General features: G+C 48.3%; 1 protein-coding gene across 1 annotated transcript; it reads right to left on the bottom strand.

Moving 5' to 3' along the window:
- Positions 1-7,336: 7,336 nt before the first annotated feature.
- Positions 7,337-20,034, bottom strand: Scd4 (stearoyl-coenzyme A desaturase 4). Its single transcript, XM_574671.9, has 6 exons — positions 19,447-20,034; positions 18,701-18,968; positions 16,184-16,314; positions 14,759-14,964; positions 11,695-11,927; positions 7,337-8,404 (listed from the first exon to the last, which is right to left on the bottom strand). Exons 1-6 carry the CDS (start codon positions 19,552-19,554, stop codon positions 8,205-8,207), a joined length of 1,146 nt encoding a protein of 381 aa, XP_574671.7. The 5' UTR covers positions 19,555-20,034; the 3' UTR covers positions 7,337-8,204.
- Between the last annotated feature and the right edge of the window lie 391 nt (positions 20,035-20,425).

The following is a 20,425-nucleotide window of genomic DNA, read 5'->3' as shown; positions in this document are numbered from 1 at the left end:
CCCATGCACCCCCTGTCCCAGTAAAGAAATAAATGCAGATTTGAAACAAGAAAGAAAAAGGAGGTTTAGTCTGTGGCTACTGAAAAGGACAAGTCAATGGCTCTTCGAGCTCATCTTTCAGAGTCCTGACATGTGACAATGTTTAATTAGGTAGAGGCAAGACATATGCATAGAGAAGTTTTGGTCAGAGTATGGTCTTGCCCCTCAGTGGCCCATTCATGAGGTGGTCTGAGTTTCTAGTACTGTGTGAAATTTTTCTGGGAGACAAGTTCTTCCTCCATCTAGAGCCAAGTGTCAACTTTTTCCTTCTTCCAGGAGGAGATTCCTGGGAGAAACTCCAGTGCCTGTTGTAACAGTCCAATAGCAGGAGACATGACACAAGTGTCTTGGTAGGTGGTGTCTAGGGTCTTTCTCTACAGTAGTGGCTCTCAACCTTCCTAATGCTGCAGCCCTTGACTACAGCACCTCGTGTGGTGGCGATCCCCCAAATATAGCCTTATTTTTATTGCTAGTTCATAACTGTAATTTTGCTGTTATGCATTGCAAATATGTGACTATCTGTGTTTTCCGATGGTCTTAGGACATGCCTGTGAAAAGTCCATGGACCCCTAAAGAGGTCGGGACCCACAGGTTGAGAACCACTGCTTTAAAATGCCCCCACCCCTCCCAGCATGCTTTCGGTGTTTAAGGTTTCACTATTTGAATTTGGGTTTCTGTTCGTGGTCCCCATGAATGCATTCCCTTGACTGATGTTGACTTTATTCCTAGTTAACCCATCTGTGTTTCCATAAATTCTCTTTGTTCATAGCCGGACAGGGTATGCCTCCTGGGCCAGCAATGGCAGGAAGTTGAACTTGTGCACAGCCACCCTGCACAAAACAACCTTTGTTCTATAAGAACCCAGCGTATTCCCCCTGTGGAGCAACTGTGGTTTCAACTGAGTTTAGGCTCGCCTCTCAAGCTCTTGAAGCCCACTGGCATTTGCTCTGTAGTTTTCCAACCGTAGCCTGCCCTCTTCTCCTGTTCTCAGCTCCCATGTGGCATCCTCTCTTACTGGAAATGTCCACCTGTGTCTAAACGGTACCGGATAAAAGGATGGAGAGGTTGTGGGACTTCTTTTTAAGTTCTGTGTATGCTACAATCTGCGGGAAATGTCCTAAGGACGTGAGAGACCTGTCTGTAATGTGCATTTGACTAAAATGCTGATTCTTCATCACTGACTTTGGGGAAATGTCCAAGGCAAAATGACCACGGGCTACAGTAGGTTGTGACTGTACTGAGGCCACCAAAGATGAAATAGCCATTTTCCTTGTCTAATCAGATCTGTTCTTCAGCCATTGTCCTCTTCCACAGAGGGCTCATCGAATAAGGGGCATTATGTCCCATGCTGGCTAATGTTAGATATTTGCTGAGCTGAGGACCTTATCCCTTTCAACTTCTTTCTCTCTCTCTCTTTCTTTTTTCTTCCTTCCTTTCTTTTTTTTTAACTTTTAAGTATTTATTTAATGCATATGAGTACATTTTATCTGTCTTCAGACACACCAGAAGAGGGCATCGGATCCCATTACAGATGGCTGTGAGCTACCATGTGGTTGCTGGGAACTGAACTCAGGACCTCTGGAAGAGCAGTCAGTGCTCTTAACCACTGAGCCATCTCTCCAGCCCTCAAGTGATTTCGTACAGGGAGCAATGAGTAGCCATGGCTAGGCTGTGGTAAACATTCTGAACTAGAGAAAGTGATGTGTGAACTGCATTTCTGGGGCGGGGCTGGGGAAGAAGCTCCACCCGTGTCAAAGATTCTACAAGGCTTGTTGTTAAATTGAAGGCTACAGGATGGTGGGCCAGCCCACCCACAGAAGCCTCTCACAGCTGTTATAGAATGACTACTGCATCTCCACCCACCTGCCCTTCCTCTCCCACCCCACCTCAACACCTGCCCCACCTGTCTGTGAGTCTATAAATAGGCAAACTGAGTCCCTAGGTTCCCAGCAAGATCCCAGGAGGTGATGAGTGTCAGTTTCACTTCCCCAAGGAAACCCACAGACTTCGGTTGTCAGACTCTGAGGTATCAGAGGGCTGTGGTGCACACACGTGTGTGCGTACACAGACCATGCAATGAAAGCCCCTTAACTAAATGTGTCTCTTCACTTCCTCCACATCTTCAGACTCACACATTCTGTCCCACCAATCCCTTCCTTTCTCTACTAGAAACCAACGGCATCATGGCTGCCATAAACACCACACACTGTCTTGTGGTGGTGACTTTACAGTCAATCGGCCTAAGTGTTCCGGTTGAGTCCCGAACTCAAGACCCTTCACTGGTGTGATTTTGGACAGCTGGGATGTTGTAGGTCTCAATACCCTGTCTCTGTGTTTGATCTACCATCCATATGAAGTAAAATCCTTTAATGAGTGCACAGATTCCTCCTAGTTCCCACCAAGTCCCGGGCTAAATCTGCCATTCGATAGCATCCATGGTCCTTCGGAGAGAATTAGTCATTCTGCTTTGAATTTTTTTTACAATTCTTTTAATTTTTTTCTTTAAAAATACTTATTTTATGCATGTGCATCATCTGCATGCAGTACCCATGGAGGTCAGAAATGGGAAGTCAGAACCCTTGGGGTTGGAATTACAGAAGTTGTGATGGCTCAGCGGCTTCTGGAAACCAAACCTGGGGCCTCTGGAAGAGCAGCCATATGAAGCCATGCTTGGCTGGGCAGTGGTGGTGCACACCTTTAATGCCAGATGGCAGGGGCAGGGGCAGGGGCAGGGGCAGGGGCAGGGGCAGGGGCAGGGGCAGGGGCAGGGGCAGGGGCAGGGGCAGGGGCAGGGGCAGGGGCAGGGGCAGGGGCAGGGGCAGGGGCAGAGGTGGGGGCAGCGGCAGGAAGGTCTCTGAGTTTGAGGACAGCCTGAGCCACAGAATGAGTTCCAGGACAGCCAGGGCTACACAGAGATATTAGGAATTGGTTCTAATGCTTTGATTTAATCTGGTCCCCAAAATTGGGGATCTGGGTGTCCAAACCCTGAAGGTCCTTGTCCCCAATTGGCTCTTGACTGATCAATAAAGAGCCAACAACCAATGGCTGGGCAGGTAGATCTTTGGATTTGCGGGGGGCTAGGACTGGAAGGAGACAGAGAATGGGTGGCTATGAGATGAGATGTGAGAACTGCAGGAGAGAAAGCCAACCAGCCATGTAAAAATCTGGGGAAGCAGGGGTACCAGGGGAAGGTACAGGAGTCCCAGGAGCACCGAAGAGGAGTGTTTTCTAGCAGGGGAAGGTTTGGAAGTACCTAGCCTTTAAGCGAGTTTCAGCATGTCAAAAAATAACTGGTGTGTGCCTGCGTGTGTGTGTGTGTGTGTGTGTGTGTGTGTGTGTGTGTGTGTGTGTGTGTGTTTCACAAATCCAAGTTGCTCCTGGGCAGGTGCACCCATGTGACAAAGCAGTGTAGCTAAACTTGCTGCTACACAGAGAAACTTTGTCTCAAACCAAAAACCAGAAACCAAACCAAAACCCCACTTTTAAGAAAAGCTAATTATTTGTGTATATGTATATATCAGGTATGAGGTCACAGAGGCTAGAAGGGGGTGTCAGGGTTCCTGGAGCTGGAGTTATAGGCTGTTGTAAGCCACCTGACAGAGGGGCTGAGGTTGGTTTCTGGTAGAGAAAGAAAGGGATAGGTGGGACAGAATGTGTGAGTCTGCAGATGTGGGGGAAATGAAAAGCCCTCTATGTAGTTCCACAGCAATGCCGTCTTAAGAATACTTTAACGTATGGCTTTTTTTGTTCTGTTATTATAAAAATCTCATGAAACGGTTACCAGTTAGAACATGGTGTTGGTTGTAACCCAATCTGTGTTCTGGGCCATAGTCACATGTTTGGCTTGAGATGAGAGCTGTGTTTTCTGCATCAAGGGAGGAAAAAGCAGAAGCCAGTTATGTGAGAGGGACCCCGCAGATGCTTACAGTGGGCAGGGAAGTGAACCTCAAGGAGGTGAGAATGAAAACTCGGTTCAGATTGACATTGTCAACGTGAATCAAACCTCCGGAAGTTTGGTGCCAGGGGATTTACTGCCAGTGTATTTAAACCCACTATAATTTGGAAAGATGTTTCCTGGTGTCAAACAATTCCAGGTACACAATTCAGGGTACAATTCATTTCATCCAAGAAGATGGGTTCTGGAGATGGGCCCAGGGAAGGATCTGACTGGTCTCAGTCATACAGCTAGTATAGAGCTCATTCGGACTATTAGTCACCTGTGATCCTGGTTGTGAGAGCTTGGGGGCCCATGGCTGTACAGATAATGTAAAGTCATTTAGGTTACTAGCCACCTCTGATCTTGGCTGTGGGATTTTGATATGGCCTGGCTCAATAGATAACACAGATCAGCAGGCTCTCAATCAGTTCCAATTCTAAGTTTTCTGGACAGAAGAACACATTTTTGTCCATTCCTCTGAGAGGACAATACTGTGGTCTTCACATCCCTGTGTTCTCTGGAGATCTGTGGGCACAAGGACCTTCATGTTGTGCTTACAACAATTATGATGGGTGGTGACTCAGGACTATTTGAGGTTTAATTTTTGTTTATTTCTCACAGAATTTTACATGCAAAAGACCTCCTTTTTCAGGACATACATTCTAGAGAATGACATTTTATCGAGGTGGAACTTATACAACTTAAAAAGCAACTATTTTTAAGCTACTTCTGTGGCACTCCCCATATTGACAAGGTTGAAACATTCCCAGCATCTAAAAGAAAAACCTTATAATGTAAGTAGCCAGGCAGAAATAAAGATATTATGAATAGACTTCAGTCTAACTATTAGACGGTTGAAACTGAATCTCAGAAATCAGACTTTCTCCAAGACTCTAATGCTGGGAGAAGGAAAAGGCACCAGCCAGAGGGGCGACTTAGCTCCTAGAAAGACACTTCACCCAGGGGTAACAATGTGCCAATGTGGTCACCTTATGTCATTCGACAGAAGATGACGATGGGCCAGCAGCAGCAGGACCACTCCTAGCCCTCTATTTAAACTTTAATCTTGGGCTGGAGGGATGGCTCAGCAGTTATGAGCACTTGTTCTAGCAGAGGACCCTGGTTCAATTCCCAGCACCCATGTGAAGGCTCATCACCACTGATTCTGCTGATCTCTGTGAGCCCCAGATACACATGAGGTATGCACACATAAATGTAAGCTAAGAGGGTTGGGGATTTAGCTCAGCGGTAGAGAGCTTGCCTAGCGAGCGCAAGGCCCTGGGTTCAGTCCCCAGCTCCGAAAAAAAGAAAAAAAAATGTAAGCTAACCAAGCATACCCATCAATAAAATAAATCTAAGCGTGAATCTTGCTGCAAGATCCCACAGCCATGCCTCTGAGGTACCTCTAGAGGGGACTCAGGTTACTGAAGCGAGGGGTGGGGGTCAGCTCAGAGTTGGCACAGAACACTGACTTCTCAGCACAAAGGAGATTCATTTACTCTAGAAGGATCATCGGGCTGCCCCTGGGGCGGGCAAAGACATTGGTGACTAACTGGCACAAGGCCCTTTTAGGGGCTCTAGCAGGGGAAAAGATGAAAGAGGGATGTCCCCAGAGAGGGTTGGCGTGGCTGTTTCTGATTGGCTGGGAGGAGAACGAAGGTGAAGGCTTTAGTCTGGTGGGTTTGAGAAACCGATCAGGACCAACAATACTACTACTATTTTTTTTTTTTATCTAAATGAAACGAGACAAAACAAAAACAGAAAGAAAGAAAGATAGAAAGAGAGAAAGAGAGAGAGAAAGAAAGAAAGGAAGGAAGGAAGGAAGGAAGACAGAAAGACAGACAGACAGAAGAATTTATCCAAATTATTTCCACCATTCACCAAGTGTGGCCACTCAATAAAAACAATAGGTTTCCAGTCCGAAACCCAGAAGAAACTCTTGTAACTCACTGCACTGATAATTCTCCAGCCAGGCTCTTTGAGCACCAAACACAGGAGTGGGACCTCGGGTACAGCGGGGCTCTGCGCAGGGCTCTGTGTGAACTCTGGGAAGGCAGCTCACAGCCACTGTGTAAGAACGGGACACAGTACCTACGTGTGTTACCAGAGCACCCACGAGGAAATAACTGTCAGAGATTCACACAGTTAGATCTGAGTTTCTTGTTAATGTGTCACTTGAATCGAGCTTTAGAAGCTCAAAAACAGTGCTCCTAATTGAAACGTCGCTCTCCTGGACGGATCTGAAATACACGCTTGGGCCATCAGTATCCATTTTAGACTTGTATGGGGACATGCAAGGATCAGATCTAGGGAACAAACTAGCAGGAAAAGAAGAGAAAACTGTGCTTATTGTCCATAGGGTATAAGGGGGTGGGGGGGTTGCTTGAGGTGGGGTCTTACTATGTAGCCCTGGCTAGCCCTTCGTTCTGGTGCTTCCCAGTGAGTACTAGACTCCTCCCAGTGACTCCGCATTCCACTCTCTGGACGCTCTGGTGCACGCGGATAGACAGAAGGCACTGACTGTGCTCTGATCCACACAGAGAGGAGGATAACAATCCCTCTCGCTCAGTGGCTGACTCACCGGCACAGTGTGAACATTTTGGGTTGGTTGGGATTTGAGCTAGAAAGTTCTTCTGAGCCAGAGGTGTCTCTAGGTTAGCTTTTCCGAAGTCCTTCCAGTGACAGAGTTACACGAAGGAATAGGAAGAGTAGAAATAAAAGCAATAGGAAAGGATCCAACAACTTTACTTCTAGAGGACTGAAAGGCTATACCCATGAGCATCGTCTGGAGGACAAGGACCATCTCGAATGGATACAGGAGGCTGCCTGTTGAGGGGAAGGAGAAAGGTCCGGGAACAAAGAGACCAGTAAGGAAAAGATGGGGAAATCAAGAATTAGGAGTTGAGGGAGCTGGAGATGGTGCGGTGGTTAAGAGCACTGACTGCTCTTCCAGAGGTCCTGAATTCAATTCCCAGCAACCACATGGTGGCTCACAACCATCTGTAATGGAATCCAATGTCCTCTTCTGGTGTCTGAAGACAGTGACAATGTACCCACATACATGAAATAAATAAATCTTAAAAAAAAAACAATTAGGCGTTGAAGAGATAGGCATCTTCCCTTGGGCATAAGTATAGGCTGGATGATCATAGAGCAAGAAATTGCAAGGGGCACAAAACGGGTTAAAAACTAATTACTACTCAAATCCAAGGAGAAATTTAGGCTAATGAATAGACAGACCTGCAAGCCTCAAACTAGTTTCATTCTGACACTCAGGAACTCAGAACTTCTAGACAACCTGGCAATAGCCCTCCCTCCCTCCCTCCCTTCCTCCATCCCTCCCTCCCTCTCCGAAAAGCTATTTCTAGTGCAGCTTGTGGAATCCAGCCTCTGAGAGATCTCTTTTCTCACTAACTGAATGGTTTTCCCTTTACTTCTTGGCCTGAACCAGACTGAGTTGCAGAGACATTCATTGTGTTCTAGCATGGCCAGTTCAATGGCTGTTACGGGCTCAGTGTTGGGGCTCCGTCTGTGGAAGGACCCTGTCTGCGGGAGGGCCCCGTCTGTCTGTGGGAGGTCATATTTTGCCCAGTAGTTCCTACCTCGATCTTACCCCTACCTCTGAGTCACACCCTGCATGCTTCCCCACCTGAGATTTGCCAGCTTTAGCACTTCTGTGACAACAAATGCTATTTTTCACTTTCCTTTAGAAAAGCATGAAATAAAGACACTTAATAAGACATTTCCTAAAAAGGTTTTGTTGTTTCACTAGCTTTGGGCAAAAACCTTAACAGAGAACGGTCTGCAATAAGGGTCCTTACTTTGAGACATCAGAAAATCTGTGAAACCTTTGGAGGTGGGCCAAGCACTCACAGACGGCTTCTTAGAGAAGCAACGAAGGAGAAAAGGAGGAGAAGCATAACAGAAAAAAGTGTGTGTTGGGGTGGAGGCTAGAAGACAGAGAAGCCAAAAAGGAGAGCTGCCTTGAGCATTTGCCAAGAATACTTGGCAGAGCTGGGCATGGTGATGCACCCCTTAAATCCCAACAACTGAGAGGCAGAGGGAGGAAGACCTCTGTGAGGTCAAGGCCAGCCTGGTCTATAGAGCTGAATAGATGACAGAGAGGGGGTGGGGAATGGAGTGGGCTTTGGTGGCATTATTCAGTAGTTAACAGAACATTAAATGTTGGCCCAGCTGGTTATGGTACAGAGACCAGATGACCCCAAACTCAGCTACTCTTGTGGCTCCCATCTCCAGTTCTTTTAACCCTGGCTAAGACAGCGGCCTTGGACACTCTCTTCCGGTCATAAGCCAGGCCCAGGGCAGCCATGCAGTCAATGAAGAACGTGGTGAAGTTGATGTGCCAGCGGTACTCACTGACAGAGTAGTCATAGGGGAAGGCGTGATGGTAGTTGTGGAAGCCCTCGCCTGCAACAGAAGCAAGGAGAAGAGTTAGGGGCTCAGTGATTGTGGCTTCCTCCTCCGCACACTTCTTAGCTGTTGTGCACCTCAAACCTTGAAGAATCCCGATGTTGGGGTGAATAGATGAACCCCCAGTCTTGTATTTTAAAGCAAATAGATGCCCCTCAGAGGCATCTCAGGAAACCAGTGACAGGTTCTGCTCACACATGCCTGTCTGGGGGCCTTTGTCAGAGGGAGTTTGTATTGTAAGATAAGATGATGGGAGAGAAGCTGGGTCTCTAGGAACATATTTTACGATGGAAAGTATCAGGGTTTCAGGAAAGAGAGCTCCAAGCCCCACAGGGTCTGTGCCTGGGTGCCTGTGGTCACGACAGGGCAGAGCATGGGGGTCAGAACTGTAGCTATGCTTCTTGAATAAGTCACACTGTCCCCACGAAGTGCTGTTCTCTGTAAGGGGGAGGTTTCAGCAGGGTACACAGCAGCCACTGTTATTTTTTCTTGTTTGTTTTTTTTTTTTTCTTTTTTCTTTTTTTTTTTTCTGGAGCTGGGGACCGAACCCAGGCCCTCTACCACTGAGCTAAATCCCCAACCCCTTCTTGTTTGTTTTTTGAGACCAGGATTCTGTGTCCTGCCTGTCACTCCACCTACCTACCTCTCTGCCTTCCTGCCTCCTGAGTGCTGAGACATGCCCCTGGCGCAGCCACCAAAGTTTACCAGGCCAGGGACAGGCCACTTCCTTAGTCAGTCCTCACTGGAGACTGCTCTGGCTGCTAATTCTCTGAACTTTGTCCTTGGGGTGGGCGAGGTGCTAAGAAAACAGTGCTCAGACATCCCTCTAACACTCGAGATGCTGAGACTCTGGGCATCTTGCAGGGTAAAGGAGAACAGAAATCTGCATTCCCGTACTCTGTAATCTGCTGTTTTCCTGTTGGCCTCATGGCTCTTCCTTCTGAACTGATTTCAACAATACCGATCCTTTCCAGGTTGAGGTAAAGACAGTGAAGAAGCAGTCACTGAACCCTGAAGATAAAAACACCCCTAGAGAAAGTCAGAAGAGCGGAAAGACTATTAAAAGCCAGAGGAAGGAGGAGGGGAGGGGGAGCATTATGTAATGCTGACTTGGGGTGGGGGAGGTATGGCTGTGGCCATCCTGAGATCTCAGCAGCTGTGATTAAATTGCACAAGATCTGTACCAGACTGAGCTGAGCAGCACCAGCCGTAGCAAGAAGAAGGGCTCATGGGGTGCCATCCCTCCTTAAGGATGATTTTTTAAAAAGATTTATTTATTTTCTATATAGGTACACTGTAGCTGTCTACCAACACACCAGAAGAGGGCATCAGATCCCATTACAGATGGTTGTGAGCCACCATGTGGTTGCTGGGAATTGAACTCAGGACCTCTGGAAGAGCAATCAGTGATCTTAGTCATTGAGCCGTCTCTCCAGCCCCTCCTTGAGGATTTATACCAGTGAATGGTTGCTAGAGGAGAGATGGACACCATCAGGGGCCACACCACTGACCAGTGTCCATGCTCTGAGAATCAACTTTCAGCCTGTGTTCCTGGGAGCCATCCCAGTAAAAGTCTCCGGTTCACCGACACAGGTGACAGGAAAGAAGGGTTAGTTGTAAAGAAGGGAAACAGCAGGAGTGAGGTAGGCAAGAGAGAGGGCAAAGGGGTAAGAATGATTGAAATCATGCACGTGCATGAGAATGTCGCCTGTGATTATACGTAATTAATATATACTGACTAAAACATTTTTGAGTTAAAAAATATGCGCAAGTTCTGGAGAGGCGCTCATCAGTGAAGAGCACTAACTCCTCTGTCACGGGGCCTGGATATAGTTCTTGGCATTCCCATGGTTGCTTAAAACCATCAGAAACTCCAGTTCCAAGGGATCCAACACCCACTTCTAGATTCTACAGGCACCCAAGCACATGGTATACACACATGCACACAAACAAAAGTGCTCGTGCACATAAAAATATAAATAATTTTTAAAAAAATATATCTCTCAAAGCAGAGCACAGCAACACACACCTTTAAACCCAGCATTCAGGAGGCAGAGGCAGGTGGGTCTCTACGTTTAAAGCCAACCGGGTCTACACAGGGGGTTCGAGGTCAACCAGAGCTACTGTGTGAGACACTAGTGAGACCCTGGCTAAAAAAATAAAACACCAAAATACTCCCCAGAGATAATGGGCATTCTATAGAAAAACAAGAACAGAGAAGGAATTCCTTCTAACCAAATGACTCCCGGCAAAACTTCTCAAGGGACATACTCCCTTGTACTCTGGGTCGTGTGTGCTGTGACTAAGGGTACCGACAGAAGGCTGCTAACTTCCTCACGTGCTTACACAGGGAGCTCTCTCTCTCTCTCTCTCTCTCTCTCTCTCTCTCTCTCTCTCTCACACACACACACACACACACACACACAAACAAACACACACACTCACACTACAGGAATACAAGGGTGGGTGGCAGGAGGGAGAGGAGAGGAAAGGGAGATTCGGCAACAGCGAGGACAGGAAGACATAGCCAGAAAAGCTATGGAAATGATCGTCTTTGCCAAAGAACATGAGCACATGACTATGAGGCAGGTAGTTAAATGAAACGAAACCTTTGGCAGTCAAGGATGAGGTGACAGGGCTAGAACAACAGACACGGGAGTAGAATGACACTGTAGATGAAGCCAGAGGCTCATAAGGACTCATAAGGACTCTGGAGTTGAGGAAACTCATTGTATAGACTCTGCTTACTGGTTCAGGACACACATCTGCCTATGTTACTCCATTTCTATGAAAATCTCCGAATTTTATAGCAGGGGGTGGGGTTTTGTTCTGCTTCGTTTTTCAAGCACAGTCACATTAAGAGTGTATGTAATGGTGGAAAGTACCTAAAAGCTGGAGAAAGACTCAGGAAACCACAGTGATGTGGCACAGAGGAGGTCTACGGAACTAACAGGCTTTTTTTCCTACATGTGCAGCGGGCTTACGAATACAAAGCGCTGTGCTTCACTGGCCTTTCCAGCGACGCCACCATTCTATTCTGCATCTTCTGCCCCAGTAAGACGCAACCTGACTCAGAAGCAACTGGGCAAGGAGAACCTAAGAGGACTCAGTCACAGTTGGTGATGGTTCGGGAAATTAAAACCAACAGATCAGCCCTCGTCTTAGAGTGGAAACCAACGATCGAGAGCAATCATAAAAGTAAATCATAATCTGGTCTCTCGGACTTAGCCTTAGTACCCTAATCAACAGCTTACCTCACGCAGTCTTGATGTGAGCTGAGGACTTACCTAAAGATGCCACTGACACCAGGGGATTCTCTCGGGCACCAATGCTCCTGTCGTAGGGCTGGTGTCCGTAGAGGTGGGCGGCACTGTTCACCAGCCAGGTGAAATTTAGGAGCACGGCATACCGCAGGAAAGTAGAGACGCACAGGCTGTGTCGGAGAGTTTCACCCCAGAAGTACCAGGGTACCATTGTGGGCAGGGTGATGAAGATGAGGGTGACAGCCAGCTTGTAGTACCTACGTGGAGAGATCACACACTGTGCTGTGTTTTATAGAAAGAGAGAGAGAGGATGTGTTTTGTGGAGGTGTAGTCAGGTATTGGGCAAGGGAGTTTCTCCACAGGCCCATGCTGAAGCAGCCCCCCCCCCCCCCCGGAGGGAACAGTCACACAATGGTATAGAATAAAGTTTAATCAGGGCATGCGGAGGGGAGTTGAGAGGGTAATAGAGGCAGAGAAAGGCAGAGAGACAGAGTCAGAAAGAGTAGTAGAGAGAGAAGAGGGAAAAAGAGAGAGAGAGAGAGAGAGAGAGAGAGAGAGAGAAGAGGAGAGGAGAGGAGAGGAGAGGAGAGGAGAGGAGAGGAGAGGAGAGGAGAGGAGAGGAGAGGAGAGGAGAGGAGAGGAGAGGAGAGGAGAGGAGAGGAGAGGAGAGGAGAGGAGTAGTAGAGGCATAGAGACTGTCCATGAGCATGTGGAGAGGTGGGAAAGGGCGAGGGGACAGAGCAGGGAGCAAGAAGGCATGAGTAAGACAGTAAGGAAGGGGCAGCCCCTTTTAAAGTGAGTCAGGCATACCTGGCTGTTGCCAGGTCACTGTGGGGTGGTGCTTAGACAAAATGCTAACACACTGAGTCTGTATAGAGGAACCACAGGCAAACTTGAAAAGGCCACATTCACTGAGCTGAGCTGTCTTTTCTCTTATACTATGAATAAAGGAGGAGTATATATCATCTTACTCTTAAACACACACACATGCACACACACATGTGATTGCTTTGCTACATGTATGTATGTATGCTTATCATGTGTGTACAGGTATCCAAAAAGGTCAGAAGAAGGCATTGAATTGCCTGAAACTGGATTTTCAAGTTGTGAGCCACCATGTGGGTGCTGGGAATCGAACCTAGGACCTCTGGAAGAGCAGCCAGTGCCCTTAACCACTGAGCCACCTCTGAGTCCTTATCTCAACTGTTAGATGAGAAACACTAGTGGAATGTGTGTTAGAATATGTGTGTCTGTTGGCCAGAAACCCATTGTTTCTTTTCACAAAGTGTAAGGCCATGTTGGCCAAACAGGTCAGGATCAAACCATGAGCTCATCTGCTAACTTCAGCGGCCTAGGCTCCTGTCCAGCTGCCTCTGGGATCATTTATTGAGTTCACCTCCATCTTTGACACAGAATGTGCGACAAGCGTTAGTTTCCTGCTACTACCCGCTTAGATCTCTGCTCCTACTTTCTGTGAGGACAAGGGACTGGAGTGCATAATTTACATATCAAAGCAGGCCAGGCCTCCTCCAGGTTCTCCCAACATTTCTCAGTCCCTACTTGGTTTACTCTGCCCCAAACCCTGAACTCTCCAGCCCAGGGGCTGGGCTGCCCTTCCCCAGAGGATCTTCCCGATATCCCAATATAATCCAGATGTTTTGCCCCCCACCACCACCTTTCTCCCTCTCTCTTCCTCTTTTCTTCTCTGCATGAGCCCTTTCTCCCCCCCCCCAACCACTTGGCAACTCCCCTGGCTTCAGTCCTTGGGGCCAGTGAACTCACCCTCTGAGAGCAGCTTCCCAGTAAACCTGTCTTGAATAAAATCTAACCTGGTTTCAGTCGGCTCCTTTCACCGGAGAAATAGCCTATCATTGGCCACCTGCAGTTCCTGTCCCTTTGGAGGATTTACTCAGTCTTCACTCCTAGCCACTGACACTGCAAGGGATTTGATCAATATCTGTCAACAGTCTGTTACTCAACTTGCACTGACATCATCCGCATCCAGCTCCTTCCCTTTCTATTCTTACCTCCGCATCCCTGACCTGGGGCCTCCATAGCTAACACGGTCCCCTGACCTTTACCTGTCAATCAAGGGCTCCTTTCACCTGTATTGGGGCAGCCTCTCTGAAACATATCTCTGCCCCATGATGCTCAGTCTTAAGTGCTGTGTTTGTGTTGTCTCTGTGTCCGCCCCCCCTTTCTCTCTCTCTCTCTCTCTCTCTCTCTCTCTCTCTCACACACACACACACACACACACACACGTCAGTTCTTTTTTCAACAGCTCTTCCCAGAAGTCTTGGTCTGGGGGAAGCTCTCAGTGTGTAGACAGCATTCTGCTCTGCTTCTGGTTAGTTGCATCCTTCCCAGGACACAGCCTTTGGAAGAATAGATTCCCCTTGCTTCTCCTATTGTGTCTGTGACTCTAGGTCAGTGAACATTTGCTGCATGTATGGAAATATCTCAGAGAGAAAGGAACTCAGCAATATAATCTGTGCTTGTGGGCCTGTGAGACACTGGGGAATTGTGTTTTAAAAATTATTGTGAGCGAGCAAACAGAACAAAATCCTTCAACTCTTATTTGATGTGCTCTGTTAGGAAAAGTAGAATACAGAGGTGGATGCTATCAGCCAACCTTTGGACTGAGAATGGGGTCCCCAATGGAGGAGTTAGAGAAAGGACTGAAGGAGCTGAAGGGGTTTGCAACCTCATAAGAAGAACAACAATATTAACCAACCAGAGCTCCCAGGGACTAAACCACCAACCAAAGAGTACACATGGACAGATCCAGCTGTATTTGTAGCACATTAAGGGGAGGAGAGACCCTTGGTCCTGTGAAGGCTCAATGCCCCAGTGTAGGAGAAGGCCAGAGCAGGGAGGCAGGAGGGAGTGGGTGGGTGGGTGGGGAAGCACCATCATAGAAGCAGGGGGAGTGGGAATGGGATAGGGGTTTTATGAATGGGAAACTGGGAAAGGGGATAACATTTGAAGTGTAAATAAATAAAATATCCAATAAAAGAAAAGAAAAAGGAAAAATAGAGTCCTTAAACTTGAGGTACCCTGGTTTCACCCCTGCCCCCCCTACACTCACCTCCTCTGGAACATCACCAGCTTCTCAGCTTTTAGGTCAGACATGTCCAGCTTTCCGCCCTTCTCTTTGACAGCCGGGTGTTTGCGCACAAGCAGCCAACCCACGTGAGAGAAGAAAAAGCCACGGCGGGAGTTGTGAGGGTCGGCGTGTGTCTCTGAGAATTTGTGGTGGGCGCGGTGATCCCGGGCCCATTCGTACACATCGTTCTGGAAACGGGAAAGAGGAACCCAGTGTTGAGAAGAGAAGTTCTCCAAGGAGCCTGCAAGGCCTGGGACTCTCAGCCCAACTCACAAAGCCCTCAGAACTCTGACCCAGAGGAGTCTTTGTCTAGCACTCTCTCCAGCACACTTGCCCCTGGGGCATATGTCGGAACGCAACTTACAGTCCCAGGCCCAGAAATCACACTGCTTCTTCCTTTGGTTGTGCATGGATGAGGGGAGGGAGACAATGAAGTCCACAAGCCCAGAAGGGAAGAAGGCAAGACAGACTAGTTCTCGGAGAAAGGAATGTGAGGCAGGCTCCTCACAAAATACCTAGTCACTGGGTGCAGAGACTGTGAAGTAAGGGCCCCTGAGAACATGGATTCTGCTCTGACAAAAAGGTAGAGGGACAGCCATCCTGATACCCTTACAAAGGACAGCTTATCCAGCCCAGTGGCAGGGCCAGTATGCTACTCATCATCCTCATCCCTTTCCCAAGCGACCTCTGGTTTAACTGCAACTCTTTCTACCCTTTCAAAACTGCAACAGCGTCCCCTTCTGGTTTTGTCCCACTAGGACATCAGGAGCCTTTGAGGAGTAAGTCGTTAGGTAGGAATGATTAGCGGGTGCAGTGAGCATCTCAAGTCATGTCAAGATAGAGGGGCTGGTTTGATTTCCTCTTGCTGAAGGATAAGTAAGGCTCACACCATGAGCTATCCTGAGCTCACTGCCGAAGTCCGATAGCAATAACAGGCCCCTATCACTTTCACTGTTTCTCCTGTTACAACTTTTTACCTCAGCAAACTCTAATAGTTGACTTGTCTAGCTCGGCAGTCACGTATAGATCCCAGTGTTTACCTGTCCAACCCCTTAGTGACCAAGTGCATAGTGGGGCTCCATCTCCTATGACGCTTTGAGGATTTAATGGGTTCATCTGTGTCACAAACACTAGGATTCTTCCTGTCATTGAAGTGTAACATGGGGACCTTTGGGGAAACAGTGACCCTATAACCAGAGACTCTTCCAATTAACTGTTTTCCATCCTGGTGACTCCAAGATGCCCCATGCTATATGAGCCTCAGTACCAAGCATGCACTTGTGGTGGCTACAGGAAAATGAGAAAGACAGTGGTTGTCCCGTTGGCTCCTCTTGGGGTGCCAGCTTGCTTCTCACTGCCCCCAGCCTTTGCAAAGTAGACACAGAGCCTCTGTGAGCAGCCTCTTACCTGGAAAGCCATGGTGTTCGCCATGATGAGGAAGAGCCTCAGGGGCAGCCTTGCTTTATAGGTTCGATGGCTCCACAGGCGATGAGCCCCAGCTGTGATGCCCAAACCGGCAACTATGTTATAGAATATTCCTGTCAGGAGACAGCAGAAGGGTCACCAACCATTGCTGGTCCTATTGGTCCAAGGGCGTGAGGACCCTTTGCTGACTCTCTAGTCTGCTGCTTCTTCAGAGGTTAGTAATCCTTTGGTTTGAACACTTGAGTAGTTGCATTATGCACCAGTCAGTCTGTCTGTCTTCTATCTATCTATCTATCTATCTATCTATCTATCTATCTATAGATGGAGATAAGCTAAGAAACCCCAGAAATCAAGACAGGTAGCAGGGAGCTGCTCACCGACTGTCTGCAGGGAGCAGTACCCTGAGCTAACCAACCATGACCTTCCTCTGATCTAAGTTGTTCAGGGCGACAGATGAGCCCTCAGTGCCTTAAAAAACTGCAACCAGAGCAGTTTGGCTCGATCAATTACAACAACCCTCAAATCTTAAGAGACCACAGATCTGCGCCAGTTCACCAGCTGGAACATTTTGATAGGATGACAGACACGTGCCTGTATCAGGGTGAGCCAGCCCTGCACGGAATTATGTTCTTACGGTGGCACAAGCTTCACCAAGAATATTAATATGTTCATAATCACTGTACACTCGGGGTGGTAGGTGTGATTCTCCTGCGTCTTGAAGAATTAGATCGAAGAGAGGGCTACGTGTTTCCACAGAATCCTACTGTAGCCATAGGCTAAAGCCCAGTTTCCTGTAAATAAGGCACTGGTCCAGTCCTACCGTCCACCCCCAAGATCTTCGCTGAGATCCCAAACCTCTCCTCTGCCATGTCCCTCTGTCAGTCTGGATGTTTACTGCCAGTACAATGCTGGGTAAATGCTTAAAACTGACAGCTAGAGGTGCCTAGATTAGGGCAAGTCAACGCTGTTATATTTGTACCCTGGACTAAGAATGGTTACCATGTCCTACTCACTGTCTTTGAAGTCAAAGGCTTAGGAGGCTCAGTTGTTAATAGGGAAGGAAACAGACTACCCTTACTCTGCCCCTCGACTAAGGCTATGCCCATGAGGATGTAGAGATGCTCAACCAGGCTTCTCTCCTATGGGCAGCTGGAAACCATGTCTCCTGGTTCAGCTTGAAGTCAAAATACATTGTATAAACTCTCTTGGGTGAGCCAGAAGTAACAGGTTTCTAAGCAGCATCTCCCTCTCCTGCACCGTCCTTCTTGGGTTCCCCACAAAGGCCACAGAGCCAGTGTGCAGGCAGGGAAGGTTCTGGCTATTTTCTCTCTGAGCTGGGACCAGACCGAAGTGATTTTCTGCTTCTGGCTATATTTAGATTGAGCTCGTCTCTCGTAGATGATCTGACTCTGAGCCACAGATTCTGAGCCAGGATTCTGCAATCACAGGAGGAAAGAAAGTGTTTTGGCCAAGGCAGAGGCCCTCAGTGGAGCACCCCAAAGTCCCCGTATTAGTTTTATGTCACAGGTGTCTCTAGGACATTGGTTTTTTCCAACACTCTCAGTATGCACAAGGGAATTGAGACAAGAATCCAAACAATGCATGGATGGCCTCTTTCTCAGCCCTGTGACTGTCAAAGAGACATCTCGGTTCAAATAGATCAGTCCCATGACCTACAGCCGAAGTCTAGTTGTATCCTTAGTGGTTAATAAGCAACAGCTTTTAGCATTGTTCTAAGAGGTGGGCTGGGGGGTTTTCCTCTTTTAGCATCCCATGCCAATACCCCTGCAGGACAGAAGCCTCTCCGAGTAGCCAAGTTAGGAGAAATACTGGGAAAACACAGAAGTAGCCTGAGGAACATGACCTTCCCAATGACAACAAAGCACTCTTGTCCCCATTTGGTTCCTGAGAAAACTGTCATCCTGAAAGAAGGGTTCTCCTCAGTTGTCTTTCCCTAGCACCTACAGAACTTTTAAGGCAATGCTCTAAGGACCAGAGCTCGCTTGTTGCAGATACTAAGAGACAGAGGGTAGGGGTGGCCAACACCAAGTAGCCAACTTCTACATTACTGCCCTCCTAGAGGCAGCTACCAGAAAATCTTCTGTCTCCCAGATAGGGTCCCCTGGCTTACCATTCCTCAGAAGGCAGCAAGGGGTTCTGGCCTACAGAGTCCCCTCCTTCTTCCTGATTTAAGAATTGGGAGTCAGAGGCGAATCTATCTGAAAACACATGTGTGGGGCTAGGGGCCAGCCCTGCATCCCCCTAGGAACAGCCTCAGATCCCCCTAGGAACTGAGCTGCCAGACAAGAGACTCTTGCACCCCAGTCCCACAAGACTCGATTCCCTATCTAGTTACCAGTATCTCAGGAAGTAGTGAGATGATTAAAAAAAATCCGGACAGAGAAAGGCTACTTTTCAGCATCAAAGTCTACCTTATTAAAGAGTAGGGGCGGGGGAAACCTGGAGTGTTGGCCCAGGACGGAAGGGTTAGGGGATTACCCAAGAGCCAGGTGTAGACCTTGCAGGAGGGGACTAGTGTGATCCCGTACAGGGCTCCCACGTGCAGCAGGGCCATGAAGATGATGTTCCTCCAGACGTACTCCAGCTTGGGTGGGGGCCCCTCCTCATCCTGGTAGCTGGGATCATGGATATCTTCTCTCATTTCAGGACGGATGTCTTCTGACTGGAAGGGTATCGTCTCCTCTCCATCCTGATGTCTCCAGGAGTGAGAGTCTACAATGGTGGTAGTGCCACACTTGCTGGAAATCTTCGGTGAGAGGGAGTGGAGAATCAAGAACAAGCACACAGGGTAGCAAGGGGGTATTTCTCCTGTAATAGAGCCAAGGCAGTAGAAGCAGAGACCCCAGTGCCCAGATCATATGAAGACAGACTACAGATGTACTAGATAGTGCAGAAAAAAATCTTCCCAGAAACTACATATAATGTGTTGACAATAAAACCTCACCATGAAGGGGCAGGAGAGGGAGTAAAACATTTGTACCTCAAGCAACATACAAAGGAGAATGCATGTGCGTGGAGAAAGGTACTGACTAGATGGGGATGGGGTTCTTTCCTTTAAAGTCAACTAGTAAAATAAAAGTCACATCCCTTAGTTGAAGGTCATACAAATCCAAAAAGATATCCAAGAGGTCTCTAGCTCTCAGCTCTGGCCTCTACCCAGTTAGCACAAGCCCCACCTGGTACCCAAGATCCTTTGCTGTAGGGGTCATTGATGAAAAGCTGACCTCTCGTGGCAAGAGGGCCGTCATCTTGCTCGTCGGAAGTTTGGGTCCTGTTGTGAAGGCAGAGAGTGCAGGGTCCGAATCTGCAGCGACTGAGGATAGATGGAGCATTGAGTCTGGAGGCCACCTTATACTGTGCGCACCGTGTACCTGGCTAACCGTACAGACGTCGCCGCTCAGTCCTGCCGTGTGTGGTTCTTTCCAGGCTTGGGATTTAAAGGGTATGTAGAGCTGACACTTGGTGACTGTGTCTGGTATTTGTTCAGATGTGCATCACGACTGCCAACAAAGGATAAAGGGTTCAGAGCCGGCTAGTCAAGGCAGCCCCATGAGGAGATGAGGGCTGAAGGCGAGAGAGGGGAGGAGACAGCCAGCAAAGCCCACATTCACCTAAGGCAAGGCTATGGGATACCGCGCACACTAAGAGAGAGCCGCTTTTGTCCACATTCCTAGAGAGATAGAGTATTTCAGCATTCTGGCAAGCTTTGAACAGGGGAATGTGTTACTTTCTTGTCTTCCCGGCTCTGGCACCCAGAAATCTGCTGTCGCACTGGCAGACAGCCCTTTGCACCAATCTCCTCGAATTCATCTCTATGGCCCCTGGGACCCTGCCAGCATCTTGGCTGGAGGAAGCTGGGGTCCAGTACCCAAGCTTCATAGAGGGCAGAAAATGTTCTCAAAATGGGAGAAGACTGAGTCTGGGGGTGAGCGTCAAGTCTAAGCGGAGGACTAGCACAGGTGCTTGGCAAATGTGCCACACTGGGGCAGTTACACAGTGGGGACACCTCATCAGTGTCCATCACAATTCCACCTTCTCTTTCCACTCATCAGGTGTGGTGGGGGGAGGAGGGAGAGGGAGACAGAGGGGAAGGGAGGAGGAAACCGGCCTCCACTCCCACATCTCCAGACAAGAGCAGGTGCATAGCTGGCCTTCTTAGCACCACAGGTCAATGGTGGCTTTTCCCCACCCACCTGCCCAGGA

This window comes from Rattus norvegicus, chromosome 1 (assembly GCF_036323735.1).
Source record: "Rattus norvegicus strain BN/NHsdMcwi chromosome 1, GRCr8, whole genome shotgun sequence".
In the NCBI taxonomy this organism is placed as follows: domain Eukaryota; kingdom Metazoa; phylum Chordata; class Mammalia; order Rodentia; family Muridae; genus Rattus; species Rattus norvegicus.
Note: the sequence above shows the minus strand (reverse complement) of the source record. Positions and strands in the feature narration are given on the sequence as shown.